At 38.3% G+C, this 14,281-nt stretch overlaps 1 protein-coding gene across 7 annotated transcripts in view; it reads left to right on the plus strand.

Annotated features, from left to right (window-relative positions):
- Positions 1–14,281, plus strand: part of CSNK1G1 (casein kinase 1 gamma 1) — a 147,344-nt gene that overhangs the window by 93,591 nt on the left and 39,472 nt on the right. For all 7 annotated transcript variants that reach the window (XM_054716148.1, XM_054716149.1, XM_054716150.1 and 4 more), the window contains exons 5-6: positions 8,914–9,065; positions 10,359–10,593. In XM_054716148.1, coding sequence (XP_054572123.1) covers positions 8,914–9,065; positions 10,359–10,593 — 387 coding nt within the window. The remainder of the gene's footprint in view (positions 1–8,913; positions 9,066–10,358; positions 10,594–14,281) is intronic.

Consider the following 14,281-nt stretch of genomic DNA (forward strand, 5'->3'; position numbering starts at 1 on the left):
CGGTAGGGAGCATGGAGAATAACTGGAAATCACATGAATGAAAGGGAACAACAGAGGCAGAGAATGTGGGCAGCTTAGTGTAAAGAAGAGAGCAGTGAACCTGCAGTGGAGAGATTGGTTATGTTTACTTAGGCAGCCCTATTACCTAGGAAAGGTCACATAACATCTCACAGTGTCTATCTCCTATGGACAAGGTAGTTTCTTGAGAGAGGGGAACACATTTATATTTGTTTGTGTGTAGCTTTTGCTGCTGTTAATTAAAATGAATAATTCTGCATAGTTCACCTATATATGGGAGAACAGCAGATGAAACTGCAGTTATCACATACAACCATCATGAAAGGAAACACACAGAAGAAAGTCAGTGTAGAACTACAACTCTGAAAAAATCATTCTCATGGAACTCAAACAAGAGCTACTCAGAAATATCAATTGTGTTAGCATTCCCTGCACATTTTAAATCTGATTCATTTGTTTTGCTCTGTGTATATGTGTATTTTAGCATTTTGAGGCAAGCATTGTGCAGTCCAAATAGAAAACTCAAGTGGCATTTGATTGAGTTGTATTTATTTACTTAGTACTTCTACCCTTATCTACCAAATGTTTGGACTAGTGCTAGGCATTGACATAAATATGTAATTGACACTTGGTAGTCACTACCTTCACACAGCCTTTGGGTTGTAGAGAAGACAGCCACATGGACAAAGCAAGTGTGATGGGAATGGAGTAGGATTGTCATGAAGGCGGCGGGGGTGGGGGGGGGGGAGGGACCACTGTACTTTGAATAACTTTTTATTTTTCCCCTTCTCATTGCTTCTAAATGCTTGCTAGAACTTTCTTGACTTTTCAGTTAGTCTTCAGATGTGTGTTAAGAACAGTTTGGCATCTCTTAGCGTTTAAAAATCTGTCTTTATAACTTAAATCACAGGAACTGCAGTGCTAAAGAAGGTGGAAAGTTTTCAGACTGGGTTATTATCCCTTAAATTTACCAGTTCTGCGCTGACTTAGTCTTTTTTTGGGAAGAGAAAGAATCCCACACCCCCAATACACAAAATACTTGTTAAACGGTTTTTATCTTAGATGCAGTCTACTACAGAAAGAATCCATCTTCTATCTTGGGCTTTCTTTCCTGAGTCCTTAGGATAAATAAAACTTTGAACCTGCTTTGAGGTTCAAGGCCTTGGTGTGTGTGTGTGTGTGTGTGTGTGTGTGTGTGTGTGTGTGTGTGTGTGTGTGTGTGTAATAGGTAAATGGTAAAAGCTCAATTTCTGTGGCTCACTGCTCTTGCCTTTCCTCGCTTTCCCTACCCCACCTCCCAATACAAATTTGAGCTCATGTTATCAGCATATGTCTAGTGAGATTCTAGTTCCCAAGAGGCCTGTGAACAAAATGATTGTAGAACATCTTTCATTATAGGACACACAAAGTAATCCTGATTTCTTAATTCTGGTTCTAGCTATTCTTTTTATTCAATCGGCATTTTTAGTAGATTCATATGTTGAACTGGTTCATATCATAGAGGCATTTTTCAGAGTCAGAAAAATTAGAGGGATTCTGTCCTTAAAAGAGAAATATGTGTATTGACTCATATCTTTGTAATAATGCATTGTTTTTATAGAGTTATTTCCCAAGTTTTAAAGGCTATGCTTTCACTTTCCCTTTTCAATTTTTCCTATGGAATATCATCCTGTTTATCTGCCTTGTTAAGTAGATTTGTTTAATATTATTGATGATAATTCTCCATGTACTAGTAATTCCCTGATTCTCTCAAACACTCAAGAACATTCAATAGTTGTGTTAGAAGCCACTGCCATTGATGGGACCAAGGATAGTTTAATTTTGGAGAAAAACTATCTTATTTTCTTTAAAAATTAAAAAAACAACTATAAACAAAAGAAAGGAATTGCCAAGGTCATTATGTCCTCAAAGGTTTTCTCCAGTCCTAACTTTAGAAGACAGTTATCACCAAGATATGCTTATTTTTTCATAAAATTTTAATGTAGGAATTATTTTTTTACATTCAGATATTAATGTAGGTATGGGACTTTGAAATTGCTTCACAGCTAGGTAATTTAGTTTTTCAAAAAGATGAAAGGCTAATTATTAGGCAGTAATGTGATCAAATTACCAAAAGCTTCAAGGTGGTTCTATTTCAGTTCTCAGCCTGATGTGCATTTAAAAATATCTCTACTTAGAGTAGTTACTGTTCATAATGCATTATGGAATCTTTTTAGATAACAGATTGGGTGATAAAGAAGCCATTATCCTTGATTTGGTCTGTTTCACCCAAGTTAAATTTATGACAGACTGAAAATTACCTGTAGTATTGTACACCTTACTTCCTGTTTTATTCAACTTAATATATGTGTGGGCCATATGTCCAGCAGGGTTTATAAGAATATGTTATTGATGGAGGGAAAGGCTGTTTTATAGTACCCTGTGAAAATATACAAGATAATGTGGGAGATATATATATATATATATCTCCCACATTATCTTGTATGTCCCACATTATCTTGTGTGTATATATATATATATATATATATCCCACATTATTATATATATACATATATACCCTTGCATTTTGGGTTTATAAGATTTAACCTGTAGCTAAAGGAAGTACAATGAAATCTATTGTAAATCCTTCAAAATGGGAAAATTCAGAATTTACTTCTTTAATTTAGAAGAGAGAACTTATTAGTGGTTTATTTCCAGAACAGATGAGAGATTATAAAACTAATTTGATTTCTGAAATACCATGGATTGAAGAATTCAGTGCATATCCACCTTGTCTACCTCTTTCACTTCATTTTCATTACTCCATAATTACTTGCAGGAAGTACCTTGTTTACCACATGTATAGCTTGTGTTGCATTTAAGGCTTTGCCCTTGTACCCAGTCTTATTAAAGGATTTCATAGCATAATGCTAATTAATTAAAAATTTCTTAAGCAGTGGATTAGAGATGGCTCTGCAAAAGAAGAATAAAATGTAAAATACAAGATTTCTCATTTAAATGCAGCCCAGGTGATAATTACTGTGCCATAATCTCTGAACAAAGAGACAGACTTTCTTTTACTTTTCTGTGGGTTTTTTGTTTGTTTCTTAAAATATGTTTTTGTTGATTTTATAGAGGATGGGAGAGGGAGAAAGAGATAGAAACATCAATGATGAGAGAGAATCATCAATAGGCTGCCTCCTGCATGCCCACTACTGGGGATCAAGCCCCAGCCAGGCATGTGCCCTGACTGGGAATTGAACCGGGATCTCCTGGTTCATAGGTCAATGCTCAACCACTGAGCCACACCGGCAGGAGGCAGACAAATTCTCTTAGTGGGCCTATATCTGTGTTTCACCACCAGCACTGGCCACTTTATGGGGAGTCATGAAAGAAACTAGGCACAGAATGGAACCTGCGTGGGTGTTCTTCTGTACAAGTAGTTCTAATAAATTACAGCTACAGCTCTCAAAAAGACTTTTATACTCAGCAGCACATTTTCTATAATATCTAAGGAACTCTAAATAAATCTTTTAAATAGCTTCAAAATGATTCCCTTCAAAAGGTAATGTTTCTAATTGTTCTGATGTGAAAGAACTTCTGAAAGAAGTTCAATCAGTGTTTTCTGAGTCCTCATAATATATTAGTCATAAAACAAAGCAATGCCCTTTATTTTTACCCTGTAGATACAGTGTTTTCCAGCTGAGCTTACACTTCAGAATCACCTTTGGTTATTTTTTTACATCCAGATATTAATGTAGATATGGGACTTTGAAATTACTATGCTTACATCCACTACTAGAATTCTTTTGAAATGAAGTCATAGTGTCTGTTTTTTAAAGTTTTAGAGACGTTTCTAATAGCCACACTTCCAGTTGAGTACCACTACCAGCTTATATTTGAATTTGTACCACACCTATTCTATATAACATGTAAGCAACTCTCATTCATATTGGTTCTGTGGCTTTACAAAGAGGAACTTAGAAGGTAGCTATAGTCAGAATTTTGTACATAAAAGGGAATCATTCTAAACCTTTTCTCTTTACAGAGTTCGTAGCAGAACCAAATACTAGGTCCAAGACTGGCTTGAGCTCTTGCTGCACTAGCTTCTTGAGCCTAGTTCTTCTTTGAGAAAAGCTTCAAAGCCACTCAGTAATCTAGAAATTGTCTTGAGCATCCCAAAGCCTGCCCAGGGTATTGTGAAGTCTCAGAGTATTTCATAAAAGGAACAGTAATGCAGCCAGAGGAAGTTCTCACAACTTTGAAGTTACTAGGCAGGAGTCATGGGTGATATAACTCATAGTTAGAAATTATAGCCATCACCCAGAATGCTTTTGTGACTTCTTTGTAAACCTATAAATTTCTGACAAGAGATGCCTAGACAGAGAAAGATAAATATCACATGATTTCACTCATTTATGGAATATAATGAACAACATAAACTGATGAACAAAAACAGATCCAGAGGCAGAAAAACATCAATCAGAACCTCAAACCTCAGGGAAGGTAGGGGAAGGTGGGGGTAAGGGGGAGAGATCAACCAAAGGACTTATATGCATGTATATAAGCCTAATCAATGGACACAGACAACAGGGTGGTATGGGCATGAATGGGGGGTGGGGTTGGGGGGTAATGGGGGAATAAGGACACATATGTAATACCACAATCAATAAAGAAATTTTAAAAAGAGAGAGATGCCTAGATTTCGTACTAACGATGATCAGGAACAAGGTGATCATTTGTCCCGTTTAAACTGATCCTTAAGCAGGAAGTCTAAGAAATTATGTCAGTATTATATTTCTAAGCACGCCTGACTTTTAGCTTGTACTTCAGAAGGAGGATATTGTGCCCAGATATGCAGTTTAACCAACTAAAGGAATAATATATTTATTAATTATGATTAAATTTGGCTGTAAAAAATCCCAATCAGCAGTGGCTCAGTCAAGGTATAGAGATTGATTTTTCTTTTGGATTAAAAAAGTCCAGAGGGCCCTGGGTGGTTTTGCTCAGTGGTTAGAATTTTGGTCCTCAGAACAATGGGTTGCAGGTTCAATTCCTGGTCAATCCCTGGCCCCAGTCAGGGTGAGTGTAGGAGGCAACAAGTTGATGTGTCTTGCTCACATCAATGTTCCTCCTCCTTTCCTGCTCTCCCTCTCCTTTTTTCCCTCTCTCCCTCTCTTCTTCCCTTCCACTCTCCAAAGATCAATGGAAAAAATATCCTCGGGTGAGGATTTTTAAAAAAATTCCAGAGGGAAGGGAAGTCCATCATGGTATGGTTACTTCATAGCCATCGGGAGCTCGGGTTCTTTTATTTATCTTTTATTTTTTATTTTATTTTAGAGATAGGAAAGAAGAGAGAGAGAGACACATTGATGTGAGAGAGAAATATTGACCAGTTGCCTCCCCTATATGCCCAGACCGGGGATAGAACCCACAATCTTTCGGTGTATGGAATGACACACCAACCAACTGAACCACCCAGCCAGGGCTGTTTCATCCACTCTTGGCACTACCTTATATCCTTAAAGTGTCTGATAGTTCTAGCTGGCTTCTGGAGCTTCAGCCATCATCGAAGGGGCATAGCTCCAACTTGAGTCATCTTGCTTGAAAGAGCTTTTCTAGAACCACCTCATTCAACAATTTCTGCTTCCATTTCACCTGTCATTCCTATTATCAAGGGAGGCTGGAAAGGTATGTATAACTGGGAAGGTTGTTATTCACGATAATTAGAAATTCTGCTATTAAGAAAAAAGAGAGTAGATATTGGGCAGGCAACCAACAGATCTGCTACAGCCTGTTTTTCGAGAATATAATACTTTAAATATTAGGAAAACCAAATTTTAGTGACATCAAAAACTATAATTCAGAATATAAATTTAAAAGATATCTTGCCCTGGCTGGTGTGGCTCATTTGGTTGAGCATCGTCCATGCACCCAAAGGTCACTGGTTTGATTCCCAGTCAGGGCACATACTCAGGTTGTGGGCTCCATCCCTGGTCAGGGTGCATAGGGGAGGCAGCGATTTGATGTTCCTCTCTCCCTCTCCCTTCCACTCTAAAATCAATAAAAATATTTTTTAAAATAACCCCAAACTACCATCTACCATGTATTTGGTTAATAATAATAGACAAATATGCAAAATGACCATCCCTCCGACACACCCACAAGCCACGCCCACCATCCAATCAGAGAGAGTATGCAAATTAACCCAAACCAAGATGGCTACAGCCACAGAGAGCAAGGTTTCCTAGGTAACAGAGGAGGCCAACCTTTCCGCCTGCCATTTCCAGGCCTAAGCCTCCACTCAAGCTACAAAGTTTCAATTATAGAAGGTAAACAAATTCAAACAAATGGCGGCAGAATGGAGCTTGAGAGAGCAGGCCAGGGTTGCCGCCGGCAACAGGGGAAGCAAAGCTTTCCACATACCCTGGCCAGGCTCACCTGCTTAAGGCAACATAGTTTCAATTATAACCCCAACACAATGGCTGCGGCCTCGGAGGGAGCCCCAGGCTTGGCTTGGCTCCGCTCCAGGCTACAAAGTTTCAATTGTAGAAGGAAAATAAATTCCAGATACCAGGGCCTCCCCTTGGGTTACCAGGGGGCATGGCCGGCCTGCAAACCACCACAGGCCCCTTGCTCAGGCCGCCCCACACCCCAAGGGAAACCCCACCTGATCTGGGACGCCCTTCAGGGCAAACCAGCTGGCCCCCACCCCTGTACCAGGCCTCTATCCTATCTAATAAAAGAATAATATGCAGATTGATCATCACTGCAACACACAATATAGCTGCCCCCATGTGGTCAAAGATCCTGCCCCCATGTGGACACAAGATGGCCACCACAAGATGGCCAGCAGGAGAGGGCAGTTGGGAGGCACCTGGCCTGCAAGGGAGGGCAGTTGTGAGGGATCAGCCCTGCAAGGGAGGGCAGTTGAGAGGGACCAGGCCTGCAAGAAAGGGCAGTTGGAGGTGATCAACCCTCCAGGAGAGGGCAGTTAGGAGTGACCAGGCCGGCAGAAGAGGGAAGTTGGGGGCAAACAGGCTGGCAGGGGAGCTGTTAGGCATCAATCAGGCTGGCAGCAGAGTGGTTAGGGGGTGATCAGGCTGGCAGGCAGAAGCGGTTAGGGCCAATCAGGAAGGCAGGCAGGCAAGCAGTTGGGAGCCAGCAGTCCTGGATTGTGAGAGGGATGTCCGACTGCCCGTTTAGGCCCGATCCCATTGGGATCGGGCCTAAACGGGCAGTCGGACATCCCTCTAGGGGTCTCATATTGGAGAGGGTACAGGCTGGGCTGAGGGAGAACCCCCCTCCGTGCACGAATTTCGTGCACCGGGCCTCTAGTTTGGTTAATAAAAGCGGTAAGTCTCCATGATAGAGTTCTGCTTTGGCTTTCTCAGCAGGACTCATTGGGAACAGCTGTTAGGTTTTGTATATTTTAAATAAACTAAAAATGAGTTCTTGAAAACAACAAGGGGAAAAAGACTTTTTCAAATTAAATCCTGTTTCCTTTTGGAGATAGGAAGAATCAAAACAAGCACAAAGACAATTCAGTGGGCATTTATGGAACTAGCAGGAGCAGAATATACTATTTAGATGATTTGAGGTAGGAATGAATTTATGAAAACACTCAAATTGTTTGGTATTTAGATAGAATAAGGTAGACTGGTGCAGTATATTAAATAGTTTAACATATACATTATATCTAACTCCAGATATATAAGACCTATCCTGGAGAGAATGACGGACACAGTAGGTTAAAGTTTTAAGTAGTAGATATTGTCTTAGTTCATTTGGGCTGTTATATCAAAATACAACATATACTGGATGGCTTATAAACACAGAAATTTATTTCTCACAGTTCCAGAAGCTGGAAGTCCAAGATCAGGGTGCCAACATGGTTAGTTAGGTTCTGGCGAAGGCCCTCTTCTGTGTTGCAGACTGAATGGGTAAAGGATCTCTAAGGGGGTCTCTTTCATAAAGGTACTTGTAGTCAAAAACAAGCAGTAATCTGCATTATATGCAACTGTAGACTATGGCATACATAAATGTGTAAGATGGAAGTGTTTGTGCTCTGTGAGACCAGATTTTTTAAATGTTCTGGGCTTCATTCATAATCACTGTTCACATGGTGCTAGCTAACACATATTCACGGTATATCTCACATTTACAATACACTTTCTTATCAAGTTGCCACTTAGGTAAGAAAGTCTAGATTTTGGCTTCTTATAGCTATGAATTTTAAATTGGTTGAAAACCTAGCCTTGTATTCTCCTTCTTCTCCCCCCCCCCCCCCGTTTTTCTTTTATAATTACTTATCAGAAACCAAACCTTGTCTGTTGATTTTGCTCCAGCTAATAGAAAACAGGAAACTATGGAGCCTCCCTGGGAGAAGAGGGCCAGGCTGTACCCTCTGTGACCTCACCCCCTAAGTTTGATTTGATTTGTCCTTGAGGAAACAATTGCAAACAGCTTCATATGTGGCTTTGGCAGTAGGCATAGGAAATGCAAATTAAACCAGCTAATGCAACAGGGTCTGTTAGCCTGGCCTTTGAGCAAGCCATTTTTGAACCTATTATGATAGTACACTTTTAGGTATCCTTGGGGAAGAATAGTTTACACTCTGACCAAGTAATGGATCAGGAACCATTCTCCGTCTTATATAGCAGTAGAAATGCCTTTTGCACTCTAGTATTAAATAACTGCTTATTTGAACTTATTGTGCAATGACTTAGCCGTTCCCACCCTTTATTAGTTCCCTTTGAAGCTATTGTGCTTAGTTTAGTTCTCCAGGAGGGATTATGAAAGAAAATGGAAATCTCACAAATTGTACTTTCTTTATATCTACTCAGTGCTGATACAGCTCTCATATTTTGGTCTTTGTATTCCCCACTCTGCACCCCACTTGCCCTCTGCTTTCAGGTGAAGGTCTCCCACAGGTATATTACTTTGGACCGTGTGGGAAATACAATGCCATGGTGCTGGAGCTCCTCGGCCCTAGCTTGGAGGACCTGTTTGACCTCTGTGACCGAACTTTTACTTTGAAGACTGTGTTAATGATAGCCATCCAGTTGGTAAGTTGGCATTTCTATTCTGCAAAAGGATAGTCAGCCCCCACCCCCCAACACATCCTTTTGTCCCTTTTGGTGGCCGGGGCAAAAAGGACTAACCCAGAAAAGTCAGGCTGCATCTGCTCTTTGATCTGTTTTAAGAATTTGCACTTTGGAACAATGCCCTGCCCTTATCTGAAGTGGAAGCATATAATTTAGGTTAGGAAGAAAGAGGGTGATTAGGTGAAGTTGTACAAATGCAAATAGTTTCTTAGATGTTTTATTTATAGATTTAAACACGACTGTAAGGTTTTTTCGTGTCCTCCCTCTCCCCTTACTGTTGCATCCAAGAAGAGCTTGGAGAGGTAACCCACTGTCCTAACAATCAAGATTCTGAAATTGTGTGGACCAAGAACCTGCCTTAGTTCTCTGGCCTTCACTTCTTACAGAATGACATAGCTAAGGAGGCAGCTCTCTCAGCTCTGACCAAATTACACACCATTACCAGTGTGAGCAGTTAAGACAGTTCCTTTGAGAAGTTCGTTAGCCACTCAGAGGAGGATGTAAATGCATCTTTATTGGACTAAGGTGGTAATGGTCTCCTCCACTTTATAGCAAAAACTTGGAAATGTTGGAAAGTTGACTTTATATTTTGAGCCCAAAATTCAAATGTCCATGCTTCCCTTTCTGTATTAAGTAAGTAGAAAAGCTATGTAGCTAGAAATGAACTTAATGAAATTTGAAATAATTTTATGATTATTATTTTGGGATAATTTTACTTTCACATGTAAATTGTACCTTTACCTTGCTACTAATTAGCTCTGTGATATCAGTCCAAAATTAACTTCTCTGGGCCTCACCTCCCTTATTTCCACAACTAAGAGAGCTGAGTTGGGGAATCCTATTCAACTGATAGGAAGGTGTGGACAGGATGTGAATGTGGCAGTGGCAATGTCTTCAAAGGCTGCCAACATAGTTTGATATGTTGTCTCCGAATACTTCTTGCCTCTCCAATGCTTACTTTTTGAAATAGCATAAAAACACTTAATTCTATTTACCATTTGCAAATTGTAACATTATAAGGCTTAGCTGAACTGTACTACCCCACTCTTTTATCTTGATATTTGTTATGTGAATATTAGTATCTGAAAATATTTTCTGGTGTACAAGAGTAAAGTGACTCTGGGTGGTGAAGAAGAAATTAGTTTTATTTTCATTTCAGTAAGTAAAACCTTGGGCTGATAAAAGCAAATGTTTTCATGTATTTTTTCAGTAGACTTGTTTAGAGTATTTACATCATTGTTTTTTCTCTTTTAGCTTTCTCGAATGGAATATGTGCACTCAAAGAATCTCATTTATCGAGATGTCAAGCCAGAGAACTTCCTGATTGGCCGGCAAGGCAATAAGAAAGAGCATGTTATACACATTATAGACTTTGGACTGGCTAAGGAATACATTGACCCTGAAACCAAAAAACACATACCTTATAGGGAGCACAAAAGTTTAACTGGAACTGCAAGATATATGTCTATCAACACGCATCTTGGCAAAGGTGTGTTTATTTCCTGCTCCATGAACAGGGCAGCTTTTTAAAACAACTTTTTATTCTAATAATACTTTGTCCCCATTGTGCATTACAACTTGTGATTCTTAATGCTTCACACGGTAAGTGGATTTTTATACTTGAGAACTTAAGATGGTAAGTTAATGACTTTCCTGAGTATCCTGTTGACAACTTAAGGATCTTAATTCTTTATACAGTTGACCCTTGAAAAACATGGGTTTAACTTCACAGATCCACTTATATGTTTTTTTCTATGAATACTGTAAATGTATTTTCTTAATTTCTTTTCTATAGCTTACTTCATTGTAAGAATACAACATATAATACATATAACATAAATATGTGTTAATTAACTATTTATGTTACTGGTAAAACCTCTAGTCAACAGTAAGTTATTAGTAGTTAGGTTTTTGGGGAGTCAAAAGTTATATATAGATTTTTGACTGCAGGCAGTTGGCACCCTTAACCCCGTGTTCCAGGGTCAACCTTGCTATGTTTCCAAATGTTTAGTTTCTCACAGTGTGGGTAATAGACTTACTGTATTAAGGTGATAGTATTGGAATAAGTTTAATGATGAGTTTGGTAGTATGACCTTGTATATGACATCAGGCTGGTGCCTGCTTTGGGGAAGAGTGCTTCACTAAAACATGGATTAGGCTTCTGTTCACTATGCATAATTCCATGAATAATTCTTTAAGGAAGAGGTTATATCTTATTCAGTGAAAATATATTTGCTTTTCCACGAATCTTGCATTTTATTCATGATAGTTTGCACAAATATTTCATAAAGCTCTAATCAAGGCAAAAGGCCTTATTTGTGAGAGGAAATGGTCCAGAGGAGAGTTTTTGTGAGAGAAGCCTAAAGAACAGTGGAAGCCAACTCGGCAGGGCCCTGGGCCTCTCGCCAGCTTCTCCAGAAAAGCTTCCCTTTTTATCTGTTTTATATATTGTTCTTTCATGGGAGATTCTGTTTGGAGACAAGTTCCACAGTGATTGAAAAAAAAAAATGTTTGGAAATCACCACCCTAGAGAGTAGACATATAAATGGAATATTATCAGGTTTCATAATCTTAGACACAGCTAATTATATCAGGTGTTTAAATATTAATGAACTGTGGTACACTAATTTTTTTCACTAGTATGTATTTTAAAGACAGATAAATCACTACAAAGTTACCTTATAAACTGTATAGGTATTCAGATAATGAGTTAGTATTAGCGAAGTTTAAAATGACATTACAAAGTAGTGTGATACAACTTTAGTTGAAATCATGAATGCTGTCAGAATTTTTTCAGTAACCACATGGAAATCTTTATGTAACTAAATGTTAATACTTTAAAATTAGACTAGAAGGTCCTCTGGTACTTATTACCAGTGTCACTTTGGATAATTTTCTTAATCTCCCTGAAACTTATCTGTAAAATAAGACTAATATTTCACAAGGATGCTTTGAGGATTGAATGGGTAATATATGTAACACAGGTCTCTTGCATAGTGCTCAATATTTCCTTCTTCCTTTTTACAAGGAGACAGACTGTGTTGTAAATAGTAAAGTCATAATTGCTTGGTTTTACTGAGACTGGAAATTATTGTTCCAGTGTCTGCTTCCTGGGCTTAGCAATTTGTGTTCTGCCTTTATTATTCTTGTCAGGAAAGGCAAGTACAGACAAGGGGAGGAGTGGGTATGTGTTATATTTGTATATGTCCTTACAGTATCACAGAGAATACATATAGAAGGTTGTTAAATGCCCTTTAAACTCTGACCAGGGTCTCAAGGACCTCTGTCCTATTAGTATTAGCAAAAAGTAAAAACGACATTACAAAAGTAGTGTGATATAACTTGAGTTGAAATCATGAATGATAAAGCCCTAAACTTGATTCTGAGAAATAAACACATAAATTTTTAAATGTGTAGCATCCTTTATGTTGTAATGAAGAAAAGGGGAAGTGTATTTTCAAATGGCTTGAAGAGAATTGCCAATAATTTTGTGAGGGAAGATACTTCCTAAACCTGACCTTGCCAAATGAGATTCCCCACGTTCCCTACTGATTAAGCCCTGATTAAGGTAGCCTATTAATATTCTTTAATCATTGAAGTTAGGGTGAGAACACTGGGTAATCCAGCCCCTTTCCTACAACAAAATGTATTTGACCTAAAATCAGGGATGTGATGCATATAAACCAAGCACAACTTTCTAATTGGTTGAAAGCAAGCCTTTATGGTGTGAGAAAAGTTTGTGTCCTACTGGTCTCACTGGTATTGAAATCTTTCTTCTTTAAAATGAAAATATCTTGCATGAATAAACAAGGGCGTACGAGAATACTGACTTGAATGTAGAATGTTCAAAGAAATGAAAATAAAGCATACCTCTGGTTTTCACTCTTTTTTTTCTTGAAAGGTCCTAATGGCTTAAATTATCATAGGTTATTTTAGAGCTGGAAAAATGGCTTTTCAGATTACCTAAGTCAACCACTTTATTTTCAAATGAGGAAATTTAGGCCCAAAGTAGATGACTTGATCATGTTGTATTTCACGTGGATTAAATGAATGGAAAGGATGGGTCAAGAGCTAGATGACTTGACTCAGAACTATTGTTTTTCCTATTATCCCATATTCCACAGCTATTTTTCATGGTTCTCCGTTTTTGAAAATTATGTATTCCAGTGGGCTTTATTATTTTTTTTAATCTCATTTTTATAATGAATGGTCTTTGCTGTGAAAAGAAAGTCTTTTGTAGGGCTGATCAATATTGAAAATGTGGAGAGTTTCGCCCTCTTGTGCTCAGCTAACTACAGTGCAGCCATTTATCCAGTGAATTTTTTATTACCAAGGGGCCTCTTGTTACAGGAAGTGAATATAAAAATGGAGAGCTGATGAGTAGGTGTGATGTAGTGTGAGAAACTGCAGGGTGTGATTTCTCTATCTGCCCTGATTTCTGGGAGGCCTTGATTGACCTTGCTTCTTTTTTTAATTTGTTTTATCTTTAAGTTCTGTTAACAAACTCTGCTTTTGTCTGGCTTTTTGTTTTCAGTTGCGAATAAAACTTATTGCAAACTTCAGGCAAGCCGAGTAGACACAAGCTCCTGGTTTTGCTGTTTTATTTTATTCTTTTTAAGATCATTTCAATTGATGTACTCAATTTTATGTTATTTTTGTATCTTATCAGGGTGCCTTTAGTGACCACCTTTCCAAAAACCTCCTTCAAACAGCAAATTAGAAAGTTTCCTTCTCTTTGTTTTTCTATTTTGTGGAGTACTATTCACTCTTTTTCATGCAAATTTCTCATGATTGGTGGCAGGATTTAAACGTGTGGTGCTGTGGTATTTTGAGTTAGTTGAATAGCTTTCCTCTGCCTCCCTGACTCCTGGGTTTTACTTTCTGCACAGTGAAAGCACAGTCAATTTTAAGTAGCCTCTTAGTCTTCCTTCTGTAATTTTTTTTATAAAGCCCTAAATTTGATTCTGAAAAATCAACACATAAAATGTCTGAGATGAACCATAATTGGCAAATTAGAAATGGAGGCGTATACTACTTAAATTCATTCTGATAACCAAAGGTGGTATAGGATGTTTTCTGAGATGAAGTTAAAATTTTTTATTAACTATTCTGCAGTTCTTTACCATTTTAATCATTATAGTTAAAAGAAAGGAAAAAAACAAACCCAGCAATTTGTC

Source organism: Eptesicus fuscus, chromosome 5 (genome assembly GCF_027574615.1).
Source record: "Eptesicus fuscus isolate TK198812 chromosome 5, DD_ASM_mEF_20220401, whole genome shotgun sequence".
In the NCBI taxonomy this organism is placed as follows: Eukaryota; Metazoa; Chordata; class Mammalia; order Chiroptera; family Vespertilionidae; genus Eptesicus; species Eptesicus fuscus.